Genomic DNA, 18478 nt, shown 5'->3' on the forward strand with positions numbered 1-18478 from the left:
AAAAAAAAAAGAAAAAAAAAAAAAGAAATCTAAAGTTTTAGATTCACTAACTGTGCTTTAGAATCCACTTATCAAAACAAAGGAGTATTCGGGCTTCTGCCAATAGACTTAAGAAGCATGTTTCTTCTCAGTGACTTTACTTTTTCACAAAGAAAGAGATGCATATTTACATGAGAAATACATTTACTTTAAGTCATATTTTATACACGCCTACATAGCTCTAAGTATAGTTTTAGTATCTATAAATAACTAAACAAGTAATCAAATTTATATGATATTATAACCTAAGTTACACATAAATGCTTCACATTTTCTAATCTGTTTTATTTACGTAAACATATTCTTAGATTCTGCTAGCAATTTTAATAATTTTAAAATTTTACCTACACAGTTTATTCAAAATGTGACACAGGATGTTATATTTATTCAGAGAGTTTATTTAAATATAGTAAACATGTCAGTAAGAGAAGAATAATTTCTTCAATGTTAAAATAATAAAATAGAAAAGTACTCCAAAGGGCTTCAATTTGGTTACACTAAATCTTCAATCATTTTATTCATTAAAACCTCTTTTAGAAACATAGTTGAAGATTCTTCTATTTGAAAAGAGTAGGGGTGTGTGTGTGTGTGTGTGTGTGTGTGTACTGATGGAGAGAACCTCTTCTACAGAAATATTTTTTAATTATGTGACACAACTGAGAAAGAAATAAGAAGTCCTCAGATTCCTTAAATAAGTCATGATTCATTAACAAGTTGGCTGCTCTCCCCTTTTTCCATTCATCAAAGATTTTATACAAACATAACTTTTTATTTAGTTAATACTCTCCACACATAATTATCATATCTAATATGTACATAAAAGTACAAATTTATTAAAATGTTTTAAGCAATTATAATATCACATGAAGAGAGATTCAATAAACTCCTTATAAATGAGATACTAACCCTACATAACACATTATTAAAAGTGATCTTAGTTATATTAATCTCCAATCTAAAATTTCTCAATTTTTCTCAGATAAATATGTGTCGTAATTTCATCATATAAACTTGTCACTTTTGAAAATCACTGGTAGCAAAAATGAGGTAGCAAAAATGATGATGAAACTGTTAGGAATAAAAAAATGATGCAGAGAATAACTTACTAATGTTTCAAACTGAAGCCTTAAGATTTTCTTTGTTGTCCTTTTCAGTTTGAGTCACACATTTAAAGGCAAATAACCTTATGCAATATTCCTTGACCAGAAGACTTACGCATGATTTCGTGGTGATAAAGATACCTTCTGCAGTTGATGAAAATACGTTCAGAAGGGAATAATCTCTATATATTTTACTAAATTTAAGTCATTCCTTATTTTTAAAAATTTAACATTACCATAGGAAACAACTATCCCATTGAAACATGAACAGTAGATTTTATTTTTAATTCAATCAAATCCAAAAGCAAGGATACTATTTTTGTCTTTCATTCACAACTTTCTTGTGAATGGTACACGGCACACACTAGGCATTGAGAATAGGGTGGTATTAACAACAGTAGGTCCTCACTGTTTTTGCTGAATTAAAAGAAAGAAATGTGCGAGTGAACAAACAAATTAGTAAACAAAATATTGTAATGGTTGAGGAAGTCCTAAATTTACCTGGAAAATTATGTATGTATGATGACAGATTTATGTATGCAGCTAAAATTATAAAAACACGTTAAAAGCTAGATTAAACTATCATTGCTCTTACATTTTTTTATATCTTCCCTGTTCTTAGCAAGGACAGTATTATTTTAAATATCAGCATCAAAAATTTCCTATAATCCAAATTTCACCGTGCTTCCAATTACTATTCCTATGCTGTCTAAAAATAAATGACATATCATTTTGAAACCATGCCCCACAGTGTTAATGAGACTGAAACCAGCAGAAAGTTTAAAGGTTGTTTTTTAGAGAATTGTTTCTCCCTAATCAGCTATTGTGTCTTTTCAGACCCCACTAACAAATCCACTAGCTGTTTCTACAGAGGCTTGAACTCAAGGTCAACTGATATAGTCCCAGCCTATGAACAAGCAAAGCCCTGCATTCCTTAACAGATAATGAGCCTAAGACCCCATTCCAGTTTATGCCAGCTCTTGGAACATGCCCATAGCCCCCTGTCCTTGGCGTAAAATAACCTCCTGACTGACGCCAGGAGCTGCATTTTTCCTCCTCTGGTGTTAAGTCCCCCCCACCAAAGTGAACACGGGATGTATGCTGCATGTATGTTTGCTCAATGTGTGTATTCCACCTTTCCTCATGAATAGTCATAAGTTTCCCTGCCCTTTTCATCAACATATATGTAATCTCCTACCCTGAATTCCCCTTTAAAAACCCTGCTCCTTAACCTGGAACCTTGGAGATGGTCCTTGGACACCAATCCGCTGTCTCCCCAGGTTGCCAGACTCCTAAATAAAGCATTCTTTCCTTTCTGGCCAGCACCTGTCTTTTGAGTATTACCTTTCCAATGGCAAGCAGCCGAAGTTGGGTTTTGCTAACAATTTCATTGAAATTACTTAGCAAAAGTTTGTGATTTGAAAGCAAAATACACTGGAACAGATGCATTTTGAAACCAAAAACTATATTTTTCACGGGAAAACCATCAATGAAAAAAGAAACAATTTTTTAATTTCTTTTTTACATACTTTTATGTGTCAATGTGTAACAATCTTACTGAATTTATCAAGCTTACACATTTGCTCTAAGTTTGAGATATATATATATATATATATATATATATATATATATATATATATATAAAGCTAAGTTATTTTCAGATGCATTCACATTCTGAAATCTTTCTCAGGGTACAAATACTACACAGGTCCAATGTTCGATTTAGAAATTGCATTTGGGGGCGCCTGGGTGGCTCAGTTGGTTAAGCGTCCAATTTAGGCTCAGGTCTTGATCTCACGGTTCATGGGTTCAAGCCCTGCACTGGGCTCTGTGCTGACAGCTCAGAGCCTGGAGCCTGCTTCAGATCCTGTCTCCCTCTCTCTCTGTCCCTGTCCCCCACTTGCACTCTCTCTCTCTCTTATATAAATAAAGATTATTTTTTTTTAAAGAAATTGCATTTGGCCTGTAAGCAATGAGAGTAATTTACATTTATTTCTGGAGATAAAAATTTCTGGCCAACTTTTAAACTCCCTAAGCATCACTCAGAATGTAGCAGGTTCAGAATTAAGACACGTGCGTTTCTATTGGCAACCCAAACATAGAGAATTGAAATACAGAAGTTCTTAAATATGATGAAGTTTTCTTCATTGGGAAATTATTTTAATGCCTGAAGACTAAAATTTAAATAATATAATTCTGGGGGAGAGTTCAAGATGGCATAGAAGATCCTGAACTCACCCCTCCCATGGACAGAACAAATCCATAACTGCATATGGAATAATTCCCTCTGAAGGGGATTGAGAAACTGGAGTGAGAAGCTCAGGTGCTGACTCACGTGACATGGAAAGCAGTGCAATGAAGGGGATTGAGAAGCTGGATGAACAGAGCCTCTGCAACAAGGAACAACAAAATGGGTAGAAGAGGCACAGACACTGTCTCGCTGAGGAAAAAAACACACCCGAGGTGCAGCACTCCATGGATCGGAGGGATCTCAAAGATACAGAAGTTTATTTACCCTGAGGAGTGAAAGATTGGAACTCCATGTAAGGCACATTACCCCTTAGATTCTGCACAGGAGAGAGGAGCCCCCAAAATACCCAACTCTGGAAAGTTACAAGGAATATATTCAGGAAAACTATGAAACTATAGTGACAGAATAACCCACTTTTAAAAAGCTCATGTGCTGGCTCACTTGACATGGAAAGCAGTGCAAGAAACACGATCAAAAAGTGCGTATCTATAGGTGAAGGAGGCCTCCTTACTAATGCACCCACTAGAGAGTCAGGAGAAAGCTGGGCCTCTCTCTCTCCAGGAACTGAGACACTGGAGGCAGCCATTTTTACTATCTTGTTCTGCCATACTGATTTTGGCACTGGGGAGCACCATTTTGGATTTTCCCTTTAGACTGCTAATGTCAGAGGGCATGATCCACCAAGAGTGTCAAACAAGCCTGGGCCTTGTCTAGGCCTTACAGCCAACAGCATAATAACCCTACCCACCAGTGCATCTGCAGCAATGACAGCCAGGCATCGCAGCCAGCTGGTCCAGGGCCACTCCCACCTATCATGTACCCACAGCAGTCATTTCCCCACCACAACAGGAGAGTGCACACAGACTACACAGGGGACATTCCTGGAGCAACCTTGTTCTGGAGACCAGGGGGAATTGCACTTCTGGGCCCCACAGGAGAACTTCTACATAAAGTTACTCCTTCAAGACTAGGAAAAGGATCTGAACTACCCAATACATATAGAGAAAGTCAGGCAAATGAAGAGACAGAGGAATATGTTCTAAATAAAAGAACAAGACAAAACCTCAGAAAAAGACCTAAATGAATGGAGCAAAGCAATCTACTTGATAAAGAGTTCATAGTAATGGTCATAAAAATGCCTATCAAACTCAGGAGAAGAAAGGATGAACACAGTGAGAACTTTAACAAAGCTGGAAAATATAAGAAGGTACCAACCAGAGCTGAAGAATGCAATAACAGAAATGATAAATACATCAGAGAGAATAAACAGCAGATTATATGATATAGAATAATAGATCAACAATCTAGAGGACAAGATAGTGAAAATAACCCAAACTGAACGCGAAAAGAAAAAAGGATTTTAAAACGTAGGATAATTTAAGGGATCTTTGGGACAATATCAAATGTGCTAACATTCACATCAGAACTCATATAACTCAATATCAAAAACAAAATAAAACAATCCAGTTAAAAACTGGGCAGACGACCTGAATAGATACTTTTCCAGAGAATATATGCAGATAATCAGCAGGCACATGAAAAGATGCTCCACATCACTAACAATCAGGAAAATGCAAATCAAAAACACAATGAGTTATCATACAACATCAGTCAGAATGGCTACTATCAAAAAGATAATAAGTAACAAGTGTTGGTGAGGATGTACACAGAAGGCAATCCTTGTGCACTATTGGTGGAAATGTAAACTGGAAAGTAGTGTGGAGGTTCCCGAAAAAAATTAAAAAGAGAGCCACCATTTCATCCTGCAATTCTGCTCCTGGGTTTTATCTGAAGAAAATGAAAACACCAATTCAAAAAGACATATGTACCCCAATATGTTAATTGCAGCATTATTTACAATAGCCAAGGTATAGAAGCACGTAGGTGTCCACTGATAGATGAATGGATAAAGAAGATGTGGTAAATACATACAATGGAGTATTACTCAACCACAAGAAAGAATGAAATCTTGTCATTTGTGACCACATTGGGAGACCTAGAGAGTATTATGCTAAGTGAAATAAGTCAGTAAAAGGTAAATACTGTATGATTTCACTTATATTTGGAGTTAAAAGCAAAACAAACAAGCAAACAAAACAAGACAAACAGACTCATAGATACAGAGTACAAACTGATGGTTGTTGGAGGAGGGGGGCAGGAGGATGGATGAAATAGGTAAAAGGAATTAAAAGATACAATCTTCTATTTATAAAAATAAGTGATACACAACAGGTAAATTTCAGCATAGGGAATAAAGTCAATAATTTTGTAACAATTTTGTAAGGTGAGAGATGGTGACAAACCTTACTGTACTGAACATTTCCTAGTGTATATAAGTATCAAATCATTATGTTGTACATATGAAACTAATTCAATATTGTATAGCAATTATTCTTTGATAAAAAATAAATAATTCAGTCTAATGTTCTAGATCCTATTTATCCTTTGTATCTATTTTCACAAATAATTTTGATATGTTCTATAGTACTCTGAAAATCTGCTTCCAATGAATCTCTTGTATCAATCCCACTGCATCGAATATATTAAGATTCCAAATTCCTTGCACATTGGTGTTCCCTATTACTAGATAATTTCTGCAATTATCCAGACCCCGTGACATACCATAAAATGGAGCTGATTGTGGCACTACTGAAAATCAAGCACCCATTCCATAGAACGTCTTTGTTTTCTTCTCTAGATCACTTAACCAGAGTTCAAGTTAGTGGGTAGGGGGATTAGGAGGTAGGAAAAATGAGAAAGTGGTAAAAGACTAGGAGATATAAATTGGGGGACTGATAGCTAGGACCACATATTTAAGGAGTCCATATAGTGACATGTCCATATAAAAAAGGGGGCTCAAGTATTCCTCCTTCCATTTCTGGAACGGGGAAATAAGTATGTTTAGAAGGAAAAGCAAACTTCCTCACAAGGAGCTAGCATGCTTCAAATACCAGTTTTTTTGTTTTTTTGGTTTTTTGGTTTTTTTTTTTTATGTTCTGAAGCACCCTTAACCAGCCATGAGCTCTTCCAAGGTACTATTTGGTGGTTTGGGTCATAACAGAAAGTAAAAGTAAAATACTGGGGGAAAGAACCAATATTTCTCTGAAAAGGTGTGTTCCTGGTGCAGGAATGCAGTAAGTCTGAAACAGTCCAATAGGTAGAGCAGCTGTCACATAACTGAAGTGTTAAGAGTAGCTCAGTGACGTGTCTAATCACTAGGGTGTGGCAGCCAGGCTACAGGTTCAGTGAGGATGCTGGGAGACTTGAAAAGAGTATTGGGGAACTCTGCTCCCGGGAAGATATAGTAGACATATACTGGACGTTATATAAAACAAACCTAAGAAGACTGTGAACAGTGGAGAAACAACCATTCTCCAGTTGTGGACCTTCAGACACATGGAACAACATGGTGGTGAGTGTCCTTTTCGCCTTATATATCCCAGATTTGAAGCTGAAGGAGCTGAAATTCAAAATGAAATTGGTACAGATAAAAATAGCTCCAATAAAAGTCTAATTCCTCTAGCCAAAGGACAAAGAAAAGAGTAGCTTAGCAAGACAAAAAACTTTATTTTTTAATTTTTATTTATTTTTTTTTAATTTTAGAGAGAGAGCATGCCAGGGAGAAGGGCAGAGGTAGAGAGAGAGAATCTCAAGCAGGCTCCACACTCAGGACAGAGTCCAATGTGGGGCTTGATTCCATGACCCTAGGATCATGACCTGAGCTGAAATCAAGAGTCAGATGCTCAACCAACTGAGCCATCCATGCGCCCCAAGACAAAAAACTTTTAGACAATGTTCTCTCTAGTCCAGTCAAACACCACACACAAAAAGGTGACCCCATCCCCACCCATGCCAGCAAAGGTTGAGTGGGGAGCTAAGTCTTCCACCTTTAGAGTCTGTAACAAGGTGCCCAACACTCCCACCGCAGTGGTATCAGAGAAGACCCATTAAGGAGAGAGGACTCCCATCTCCATAGACCACTAACAAGGCCCTGCTTCCCCCATTGCATCAGAGGAGACTGTGCAGGCAGCATGGACTTCCACCCCTACCCAGCAGAAACAGACTGCTTCTCCTCTTCCACACTGGAGGTGATGTCACAGGAGCCCTAGCTGAGGGGCAGGAATTTTATCACCACAAAGTGGTAATGAGGGCATCCCCCCCCCACACACACACTGTGTATCAGTGGAGACCACATGGGTAATTAAAAACTAGCAGTCCCACCCTGCAACAATAAAGAGCCCCCAGCTATACTGTGTCAAGCCCTGGACTTCTACTTCCACTGAAGTCCTGAAGCAGCACCCTTCCTTCTCCCAGCAGGACAGGGCCAGAGAAAGCCATCTAACACAGAAAGTTTCAATAAGATTCAGAGTCCATAACAAACTATGAAAATGTCCAGGTTTCAATAGAAAACCATTCATAATACGAAGAACTGGAGAAGATCTCAAACTGAATTTTTTAAAAAACAGAGTCTGTAGATAACAACACCAAAATGAAAAATGTGTTAGAATCATCTGAGAGAGGTTCTAAAACATGGATGATAAAAATATATATATATTTCAATCAGGTATTATGAACATTTGTTTGAAAGCACTGACAAATAGAAAGACTGAGCAAAGAAATACAAAATCTCAGCAAAAAGAAAGTCCAAATGGAAATTTTGTAACTGAAAAATACATTCAGCAAAATATAAATCTCAGTGGATAAGCTCATCAGAAAAAATGGAAGGGGCAGAAAAAAGAATCAGTGAATTAAAAGATATAACCAAAGAAATTATCCAATCTGAACAAAACAGAAAAAAATTCACTAGACAAAATGGAGAGTCTCAGGGATCTGTGGGACTATAACAAAGGATTTAACAGTTGCGTCATCAGAGGCTCAGAAAGACAGGAGAAAGAAGGTGGGTCTGCAAAGGGTACTCAAAAAAAAAATAACAGTCGAAAACTGCAAATTTGACAAGAAACATAAGCCTACATTTTTAAATAAGCTGAATAAATCCCAAACAGGATAAACCCAAAGAAATCCCCACCAAAACACAGACTTTAAGGATAATAAAGACCAAAAGAAGTCTTGAATGCAGCCAGACAAAAATGAGTTTACCCTCAGGGGAAAACCGATATGAATGAAGAGGAGCTCTCATCAGGAGCCATGGAAGCCAGATGGAGGGAGGAGGCACAATATTTTTTACATGCTAAAAGAAAAGAATTGTCAACCTAGAATCTTATACCCAGTGAAAATATCCTTTAGAAATAAAGGGGAAATCAAGATTTTCTCAGATGAAGGAAAACTAGCTGAATATGTTACCAGCAGTGCTCCTCAAAATATTGAATAAAGGAAATTCTCTATAAGTAAACAATGAAAGACATATCAGAGTAAAAGAAAGAACATGGTGAGCAAAAATATGCATAAATGCAATAAGGTTTCCTTCTCCCTTGCAGTTTCCTAAAGTATATTCGATGGTGAAATAAAAAGTAGAATGCTTTCTAATTAGATTCTCAGAAATATTTACAAGTCTATCATAAATAGAAAGTTAAAGTGACATTAAAGGATGTAATATTTTTACACATCACACAAACTGGTAAAATAATGACACCAGCAGACTTTGATAAGTTATGTACATATAATTAGTACCTAGGACAATCACTAAACAAGATGGATAAAGAGACACACTTTCAAACACAATGTAGAAAACTCACAAAATGTCATTCTCAAAAATGTTTAAGTAACCTTCATGAAAGCAAGAAACAGAAAAGAGGGAGATAAAAAATGGGATAAGCAGAAAAGAAAACATAAAACAATAGACTGAAGTCCTAACATATCACTACTTAGATTAAATCATATCATCTAAACATACCAATTAAAACATGAGAGTGGTGGAGAGGTTCAAAATCATAAATCAACTATATATGTTGTCGACCAGAAACTTACTTCAAACATAATGATTTAGACATGCTGGATGGAAAAGGATGGAAAAAGATATGTCAAATATATGACTTCTCTAAGGTCATGATCGTTCTTTATTAACAAACAGTTTAGCTTTATTTATCATAAAGAGAGTTAGGGTATGAAAGAATCATAAGGCCTTAAAAACCCTCCCACAAGGTAGCAACTAACACTACAGAGACTTGGCTGTAGATGCAGAAAATGAGTTTAATGACTTTACAAGAAATTAAAATTTTCTAAAAAATATAGCTTCAGGCAGCACCACAAAAATAGTTTACTTTTCATATCTACAAATATGTACCTGGCATACTTGTCTAACATTCTAGGTAAGGGGTGTGATGGTAGATAACAAACTGAAAGAGTAATATTGGGCCAAAATACAGGCAGAGAAGGCAAGATTTTCAAAGTTGTAAGATGGTGTGAACCTATTAGTCTCCTGTGGAATGTACCAGGCTAATAAGCTCAATGGCAATAGCCTCCTGGTTTACTGGTCATCCCAAACAGAAGGTATCAATCAGGGGAGCTTTGGGGTAAGTAGAAACCTATCCTAAATTCATGAAACAGCCTGTTGATCCAGAATTTACCAGAATCTAAAGGCACTGACCATTACTCTTAGACCAATGATCAAGTGACAAGGCAAGGTCCAATTCTGCTGCAAGTACTCACCACTGGGCTGGACAGATCCCTGACTACGGTATAGTTTTCCCATGGGCCAGGCATCCCGTAAGTAAGTAGCCTGCTGGCCATATTCTGTGTGGAGCTCTCTAACTTGATAGGGAAAGGAAGGGGGTTTTATCAAGAGCATGGGCTACCCTAAATCTACCAAGTGGGCAAAAGGTCAGTGCTTCCAGCAATCCTCTGGCCTTTGAGGCTTATCAGGTGAGAAAGAACAGGAGGGTCTGTAGCTTTGACAATATCTCCACAGTCAATGGTACCCATCAAAGAAGAAACATCTCATTAAACTCCATGGAAAGTCTTCTAGAAAGTTGATAAGGTGTTGATTTCTTTTTATTAATTAGTATTTGACCTTAGTATTTTTTATTTCTCTTAAAAAAAGGTTCGATGTGTTTCAGTTCCTTTTTATCTGTGAGAGAAGAATGAGGGAGCACCAATTCTATCAAAGCTTCACACCCACAGAAAAGTACCTTTCTCCTGAACTGCAGAGCGGATGGGGGAAATACTTTCGCCAGTGTCATTCTTACCTGCAAAGTGCTAATGTGAACAGGAGTCCCTGTACCATTCACAGTATTCTTTTTAGCAGCATTTACATTTCCACCTTTTCCATCTGCCTGCTCAGCCTTTGCAATTCTGGCTTTCTCTGCTTCGACTCGTTTGGGGTTATTCAACATCACCTGCACGACAGCATACTCCACCAGAGAAGCAAACCCAAAGAGAAGACAAGCAATGAGCCACACATCAAGGGCCTTCACGTAGGATACTTTGGGAAGTTCAGCAGCAAGGGTTGTGCACTCGGAGGCCAAGCTGAGTACTGAGAAGATACCTACAGAAATAGAAATAGCAGTTAAAGTTGCTTCTTACCCCTGTGAAATGTTCTGCAAACATTACTTTTTGATGATATCCCTCTGCAGTTAACTCCCAATGCTCATCAGATCTCTTTCAAGCTCAAAGGGTAGAAAAAAATAATATTGACATACTTTTCATGCAAGTATTATTTAATGTAGTTGGAGATGTTTGTAAATATTTAATATTTAAAAGTAAATAGAAATTTAAGCCAACATGTAAAAACACAATTTAGATCTGGTTTAAATATTAAAGATGTCTGAAATTATTTTGTAGTATCTCGGAGGAAGCCACAAAGCTCTCTAGTTAGAGTTATTTCATTTTTCAGCTTTATTTTAGACAGTCACAGAACTGCATTTTACCCCAAGAACAACTAAGTCTGAACAAGAATAGAACATATAAAGCAATTTTCTGATAAGGCTCACAATTTAAAATATCTAATAGAAAAGACAAAGATAGAGCATTCCTGATTATTTCAGGGGAAACAAATGATTTCAGCTTTTCAAGGAAAGAGTAATATTCTGCTATCTGTATTAGCCATTTGTGGAAGGTTAACTAGTTACATATCAATTTAAGCCAAATAATTGTAAAATCCAGAAGGAAAATTGCAATAATTTATATCCCTCCTTTTCTTTGCACTTGCCACATTCCCACTGACTACCAGTGACACCCTGTGTCAGAAAAAGTCTTCTATGATGTCAAAGGAGGCTCACATTATGTAGAAAACAGGTTTGCCTAGGCTATGCACTTATGGGGCCAAATGCACTTTTTATTCTTAGATTTGACCACCACAGAGAATTAACAAATAGATCAACCTAACAAAGATATACTTGGTGTTCTTGTCTCTCGCCTTGGAAGTATGGTAAGCACTATATTAGTATTAATAATCAGTTAAAACACTGAAAAATATATTCCATCAGTTGCACTGTTTTAAAGTCTCCTGAGAGGTGTCAAGTTTGTTCGGCTCTTTTTTGTGAGTATTGAAGAGCTATGAGATTCTCTACTAGAAAGAAAAGTTTCTAGCAAAATATAGTAACTTCTCCAGATAGAAACAATATTACTTAGAATGTAAAGACTTGACAGTTATATTAATTACCCTTGGTCCTGAGGAAAACTAAGAACTAATTAATAGAGACTACATCTTAAAAGTTAATATAGGTCTTAATGTTTCTAACCCGGAAGTGGAAACTAACATAAAAACCAAGATCTTATCACTTGTTGCCCGAAACTGCAATTAGTTATACCTATGGGCATTAATTTAACAAGTCATATTTCCAAGTCAATTTTTCTATTTTTAATCAAAGGCTGTATGTCAATCTAGCAATCAAAAACAACCTTACTTAATTCCTTGAAATAGAATATATTGACACACCATTCTCTGTGTTTCCATAGCATTTCACTTTCATCAATAACACAGGATAGATATATCAAATTGTTGTAAACTCAGTAGTATACCTGAAAATTTCCTGATATATCAGAAACTTCATGAGAAAATGGAGAATAATGGCAGATTTTAAGGGTCCTGAAAGCCCTATAATGAATTTACCATACCTGGTAGAAAATATTAAGAAACTTTAAATTTGGGGAAGAGAAATGACATTACCAAAAGAATGCTGAGTAACATTATTCTGGTAGGGATATATACAACAGACTAAGAAAGGAAAAAAAATAGTAGCTGCAGAAACAAAGCACAGAACTGATGCAAAAGGATTTTGACAAGACATTTTAAAAGACTTGGTTACTGATTAAAGGAAGAAGGAAAAGATTGAGACAAAGCTCTGAAGAATGGAATAACTGGAAGAATACCCATGAAAGATGGGAAGAGGAGACATAGGAAAGAAATGACTTTGGTATGAAAACACTGAGGTGGGTTAGAGAAAGGCCAAGAAGCATAAAACCGATGACCATGACAAGAGCATGATACACTTGAGAATGTTGTAAAAGAAAAGATTAGCCAATATTATTCAGATGGAGGTCATTTTGAAAATGCAGAAAACCTTGTGAGGAAAAGATGCTGGAATGTCAAAGAAAGGAGACCAAAGAAACAGAGAAGGGACTGTCCTTTTAAAGGAAGAATATGGCATTAAGGGTTTTCTGGGGAGAGGAGGGAGGAATTTATAATTCCAGATATTAAGTTAGAAACCATGATGGTCAATTCTATTAAGATTTTTATCATTTCAGAGATGAAAGAATAGAAATGGAGAAAAATGTGAACATCACTGTATGCCTTCTCTTCAGGAAATCATATTAAAATTAGAAAATATCCATTTGCTTTTTTAATCCTAAAATAAGAAATCTGAGCAAATAATATTTCTTTGGACAAGTATTATACCATTCACTTAACATAGTCTTCAAATAAAATTACTTCACTGTTAAATAATGCATAGTGAAATTTTGTCTGAATTTTAATAATTATAAACCAATCAAAAGAAATTTCACTACTGGGCATCTACCCAAAGAAAATGAAAACTCTAATTTGAAAAGATATATGCATCCCTATGTTTATTGCAGCATTATTTACAATAGCCAAGATACGAAAGCCTACCAAGTGTTCAACGATAGATGAATCGTTAAAGATGAAGTGCATATACATACAATGTAACTTTACTCAGCCATAAAACAATGCCAATCTTGCCATTTGCAGCAAGAAGGATGGAGCTAGAGAGTATAATGCTAGTATAATAACAAATGTCATGAACCAGTAGAGGTCAAGGAGTAAACTGCAAGTGTTTACATACCTGTCTAAACTACAAATAATTTTTATCTCATACTGCAATAAACTATCAAATTCATACATGGGGAATTGTGATTAATAAGATGAAAATTAATTTAGAAGTACTACTAAATTATATTAGCATGTTATCATTTCATAACATTTTACTCTAAGGATATGAAAAGGAAAGCTATTATTAATATCATGTGAGAATCCAAAAAAACCTTTTTGACATTTCTGTAAGAGGTCCTTATAATCCCTGAACACTGTTCTAGATGATCAGAGTATAAGAAAGAATGTGTGCATGCATGGTCTGCTAGAGGTCTGCCTTGTAACCTAAATTATTAATCTTTTTACACTTCAACTGAAAGTTACGTGTTAAAAAAACTCCTTTTTTTAAAAAAAAAATTCCCTTTTAGCAACAATTCAAGTACTATATGTACCAGAGAAATGGAGTGTTATGCATAATTTACTTAAGAGTATTACAAAAAGTTGCTTCAATAATTACTTCCATACTCAGAGAAAGAGCTACAGACAAAAGTCTGTACCTAAAATTCATAGAGGGAGCTTTCACGTTTGTTAACAATGGAAAAGGTAAATTCAAATGAGATTGGGAGAATGTTTAGCATCTTTTCATGTGTTTGTTGACCAATTAGATGTTGCCTATTCAAGTCTGCTGCCCATTTTTTAACTGGACTTTTATTTTTGGTTTTTCTGCTTTTTTTTTTGTTTTCTTTTTGTTTTTGAGCCGTATGAGTCTGCATATTTTCAATATTAGCCTGTTATCAGATATATGATTTGCAATTACTTTCTTCAATTCAGTTTATTATTTTTTCATTTTATTGATGGTTTCCTTTGCTGTGCAGAAGTTTTTTAGTTTGGTATAGTCCCACTTGTTTATTTTTGCTTTTGCTAAAATCATCAAGATTGACCAAGATCTATATCAAAGAGCTTATCACCTGTTATTTTCCAGGAGATTTATGGTTTCAAGTCTTATATTCAAGTCTTTAATCCCCTTTGAGTTAATTTTTGTGTAGGGTATAAGATAATGGTTCAGTTTCATTCTTTGGCAGGTGATTGTCCAATTTTCCAAACACTATTGAAGAGACTGCCCTTTTCCAATTATACATTCTTGGCTCACCTGTCATAAATTAATTGATATATATATATATATATATATATATATATATATATATATACACACATATATATGGGTTTATTTCTGAGGTCCCTATTGTTTCACTGAACTATGTGTCTCTTTTTTACCACACTGTTCTAATTGCTACAGCTTTGTAGTATAGTTTGAAATACTGCCTCCACCTTTGCTTTGCTTTCTCAAGATTTGGGATCTTTAGTGTCCACACAAAAATTTTAGGATTATTCTATTTCTGTGAAAAATACTATTGTAATCTTGATAGAGATTCCACTGAATTTGGATATTGCTTGGAGTAGTATAGACATTTTAACAATATTAATCTTCAAATCCATGGGTATGTAATATATTTTTCTTTATCTGCACTGTCTTCAATTTACTTCATTAATGACTTACAGTTTTCATATAGCTGTTTCACATTCTTGGTTAAATTTATTCCTAAGTATTTTATGCTTTCAATGCAATTGTAACTAGGATTGCTTTCTTAATTTCTCTGATAGTTCATAATTAGTGTAAAGAAACAACAGACTATCTTGAAACTTCACTGAATTCACTTATTAGTTCTAGCAGTATTTTGATAGAGTCTTTACAGTTTTCTGAATATAATATGTCATCTATAAATAATGACAGTTCTTCTTCCTTTCCATTTTGGCTGATTTTTATTTCTTTTTCTTGCCTAATGACTCTGACTAGTATTTCCAATACTATGTTAAATAAAAATAGCAAGAGTGGCCATCCTTGTCTTGTTTCTGATCTTAGGGTACTGTTGAGTATAATGTTGGCTGTGGGCTTGTCACATATGGCTTTTATTATGTTGAGGTACATTCTCTCTATATCCACCTTCTTACAAGATTTTTATTATAAGTGGATGTTAAATGTATCAAATGCTTTTTCTGCATCTATTGAGATAATCATAGGAGTTTTATCATTCATTTTGTTAATGTGGTATATCACACATTGATTTACAGATGTTGAACCATTCTTTCATCCCTGGAATAAATTCCACTTGATCATTGTGTATGATCTTTTTAATGTATTTTTGAAACAGGTCTGCTAATATTTGGTTGAGGATTTCTGCAGGTATATTGATCAGGGATATTGGCCTGTAATTTTATTTTTTTGTGTGTGGTATTCTTGTCTGATTTTGGTATCAGAGTAACGCTGACCTTGTAAAATACGTTTAGAGGAGTTCTTCCTTCTTCTATTGTTTGGAAGAGTTTGAGAAAAAAATGATATTAATTCTTCTTTAATGTTTGGTAGAATTCACCAGTGATGTGTCTGGTCTGGAGCTTTTGTTTGTTGAGAGGTTTCTGATTACTGATTCAATCTCCTTACTGGTAATTTTTGTTATCTGTTCAAATTTGCTATTTCATCATGATTCAGGCTTGGTAGGTTGTATAGTTCTAGGGATTTATCCATTTTGCCTCAGTTGTCCATTTGTTGGTATATAATTATTCCTAAGAGTCCCTTGGGATTTCTTTGTATCCCCTGATATTAGTTGTAATGTCTCCTCTTTCTTTCCTGATTTTATTGATTTGAGTTTTCTCTCTTTTTTTTTTCTTGGTGAGTCTAATTAAGGGTGTGTCAATTTTGTTTATGTTTTCAAAGAGTCAGCTCTTAGTTTCATTGATCTTTTCTATTGCCTGTTAGTCTCCATTTTTTCCTACTATAATTTTTATTTCCTGCCTTCAACTTAGTTTGGACTTCATTTGTTCTTCTTTTCCTAGTTCTTTCAGATATAAAGTTAGGTTGTTATATGAGACTTCTCTTGTTTCCTGAGGTAGGCATTTATTACTATAGACTTCCCTCTTAAAACTGCATTTGCTGCATCTATAAATTTTGGAATGTTACATTTTCATTTTCATTTGTCTCAAGGTATTTTTTAATTTCTCTTTTGATTTCTATTTTTGATCCTCTGGTTGTGTAGGTGTATGTTGTTTAATCTCCAGAAACATGCGAAAATTTCCAGTTTTCTTAGTGTAATTAATTTCTAGTTTCATATTGCTGTGGTTTGGAAAACTGCTTGATGTGATTTCAATCCTCTTAAATTTATTAAAACTTGTTTTGTGGCCTAACATATGATCTATCTTGAAAATTGTTCTATGTACACTTGAGAAGAATATGTATTCTGTTGCTCTTAGATTGAATATTCTGTAAGTAGCTGTTACGTACATATGCTCTAATGTGCCATTTAAGACTGATGTTTATTGATTTTCTGTTGGAGTAATCTAGGCATTGGTGTAAATGGGGGGGGGATTAAAGTCCCCTACTATTATGGATTGCTGTCTATTTCTTCCTTTAGGTCTGGGAATATTTGCTTTATTAATTTAGGTTCTTCCATGTTGGGTGCATAAATATTTGTAAAAATTATATCATCTTGTTGGATTGACCTCTTTATCATTGTGTAATGCCTTTCTTAGTCTCATTACAGTCTGTATTTAAAGTCTATTTTGTTTATATAAGTATAGCTTCTCTAGCTTTCTTTTTGTTTCCATTTGCATGGAATATCTTTTTATTAAAGTAATATGATATATTAAGTAGTACATTAAAGTAATATTATTTCTCTTTTAGATAAAATTATAAATATGTATAGGTTTAGTAACAGAGCTTCTAAATACCTACAGCATAATTTTATATAGTTGGAGATTTTTAACAACTCTCTCAACAATAGCTGTAAAAATAACTAGACAAAAGGCATAAAAGATTTCAACAGTACTATCAAACAACTTGATATTTACAGAACACTACATCCAACAGTGACAAATATACTTTGCAAGGGAATGTGGTATGGTTACCAGGAGATACATGTTAGGCTAGGCCATAAAAAAAAAAGTCTGAATAAACAAAAAGTTTGAAATCATATTCTCTGACAAAATCAAAAAGCATTTAAATAAAATTAAAATCATTATCAGGTACTTATTAAAAGTAAATATTTGGAAATCAAACAGAATCCATGGGCCAATGAAGAAATCACAAGGTAAATTAGAAAACATTTTTAACTGAAAGAATATATCTATTTATAACTTTAAGTGCTCCTGTTTAAAAAGAAAAAAATATTTAAAATCAATTATCTGAGTTTTCACTTTAAGCATCAAAGAGAGATCGAATTAAATGCAAAGTAATTAAAAAGAAATTAATAAAGAGCTAAAAATCAACCAAAAGGAAAATAGAAAAAAATAAATGAAATAGTTACTGATATTTTAAAAATATCAAAAAAATAAGCCTTCAGCTAGAATAATCAGGAAAAAGAGAATTCACAATTTAACAATATCAAGAATTAAATCTGACATACCACTAATAACCAGACATTAAAAGAATAAGGGAATATTATGAAAATATTTTGTGCTAATAATTCTTGCAACTCATGTAACATCTAGAAATCAATGAATATAATTCACCAAAATAAAGAAGAAAACCCATCTAAATATTTAAGTATATGCAGAAAAAGAATTTGGCAAAATTCAATCAAATTTAAATTCAATGAAATTTTATCATACGTGATAAAAAAAAACAACACTCAGCCAACTAGGAAGCAAAGGAAATCTACTCAATTCAGTTAAGACATCTACAAAAAATCTACAGCTACTATCACACTTAATAGTGAATGGCTGTTATTTCTACTAGAATCAGGAAGAACAATTGTCAACAATTCTATTCAACATTACAGTAGAAATACCACAATGAGGTAAGAAAATTAAATGTTGGGGAGTATTTGAAGCAACTGGTAAGAATGCAAAATGGTACCATCTTTTTGAGAAATA

General features: G+C 34.5%; 1 protein-coding gene and 1 long non-coding RNA gene across 7 annotated transcripts in view; one reads left to right on the forward strand and one right to left on the reverse strand.

The window, feature by feature from the left end:
• The window catches only part of GLRB (glycine receptor beta), a 95231-nt gene that overhangs the window by 4287 nt on the left and 72466 nt on the right, over positions 1 to 18478 (reverse strand). For all 4 annotated transcript variants that reach the window (XM_023252742.2, XM_045055741.1, XM_006930801.5 and 1 more), the window contains one exon: positions 10533 to 10831. In XM_023252742.2, the coding sequence (XP_023108510.1) occupies positions 10533 to 10831 (299 nt within the window). The remainder of the gene's footprint in view (positions 1 to 10532; positions 10832 to 18478) is intronic.
• Positions 11581 to 18478, forward strand: part of LOC123384899 — a 48822-nt gene continuing 41924 nt past the window's right edge. For all 3 annotated transcript variants that reach the window (XR_006596628.1, XR_006596629.1, XR_006596630.1), the window contains exon 1: positions 11581 to 11713. This is a non-coding gene — a long non-coding RNA (uncharacterized LOC123384899). The remainder of the gene's footprint in view (positions 11714 to 18478) is intronic.

The sequence above is a fragment of the Felis catus genome, chromosome B1 (genome assembly GCF_018350175.1).
Source record: "Felis catus isolate Fca126 chromosome B1, F.catus_Fca126_mat1.0, whole genome shotgun sequence".
NCBI classification, from domain to species: Eukaryota; Metazoa; Chordata; class Mammalia; order Carnivora; family Felidae; genus Felis; species Felis catus.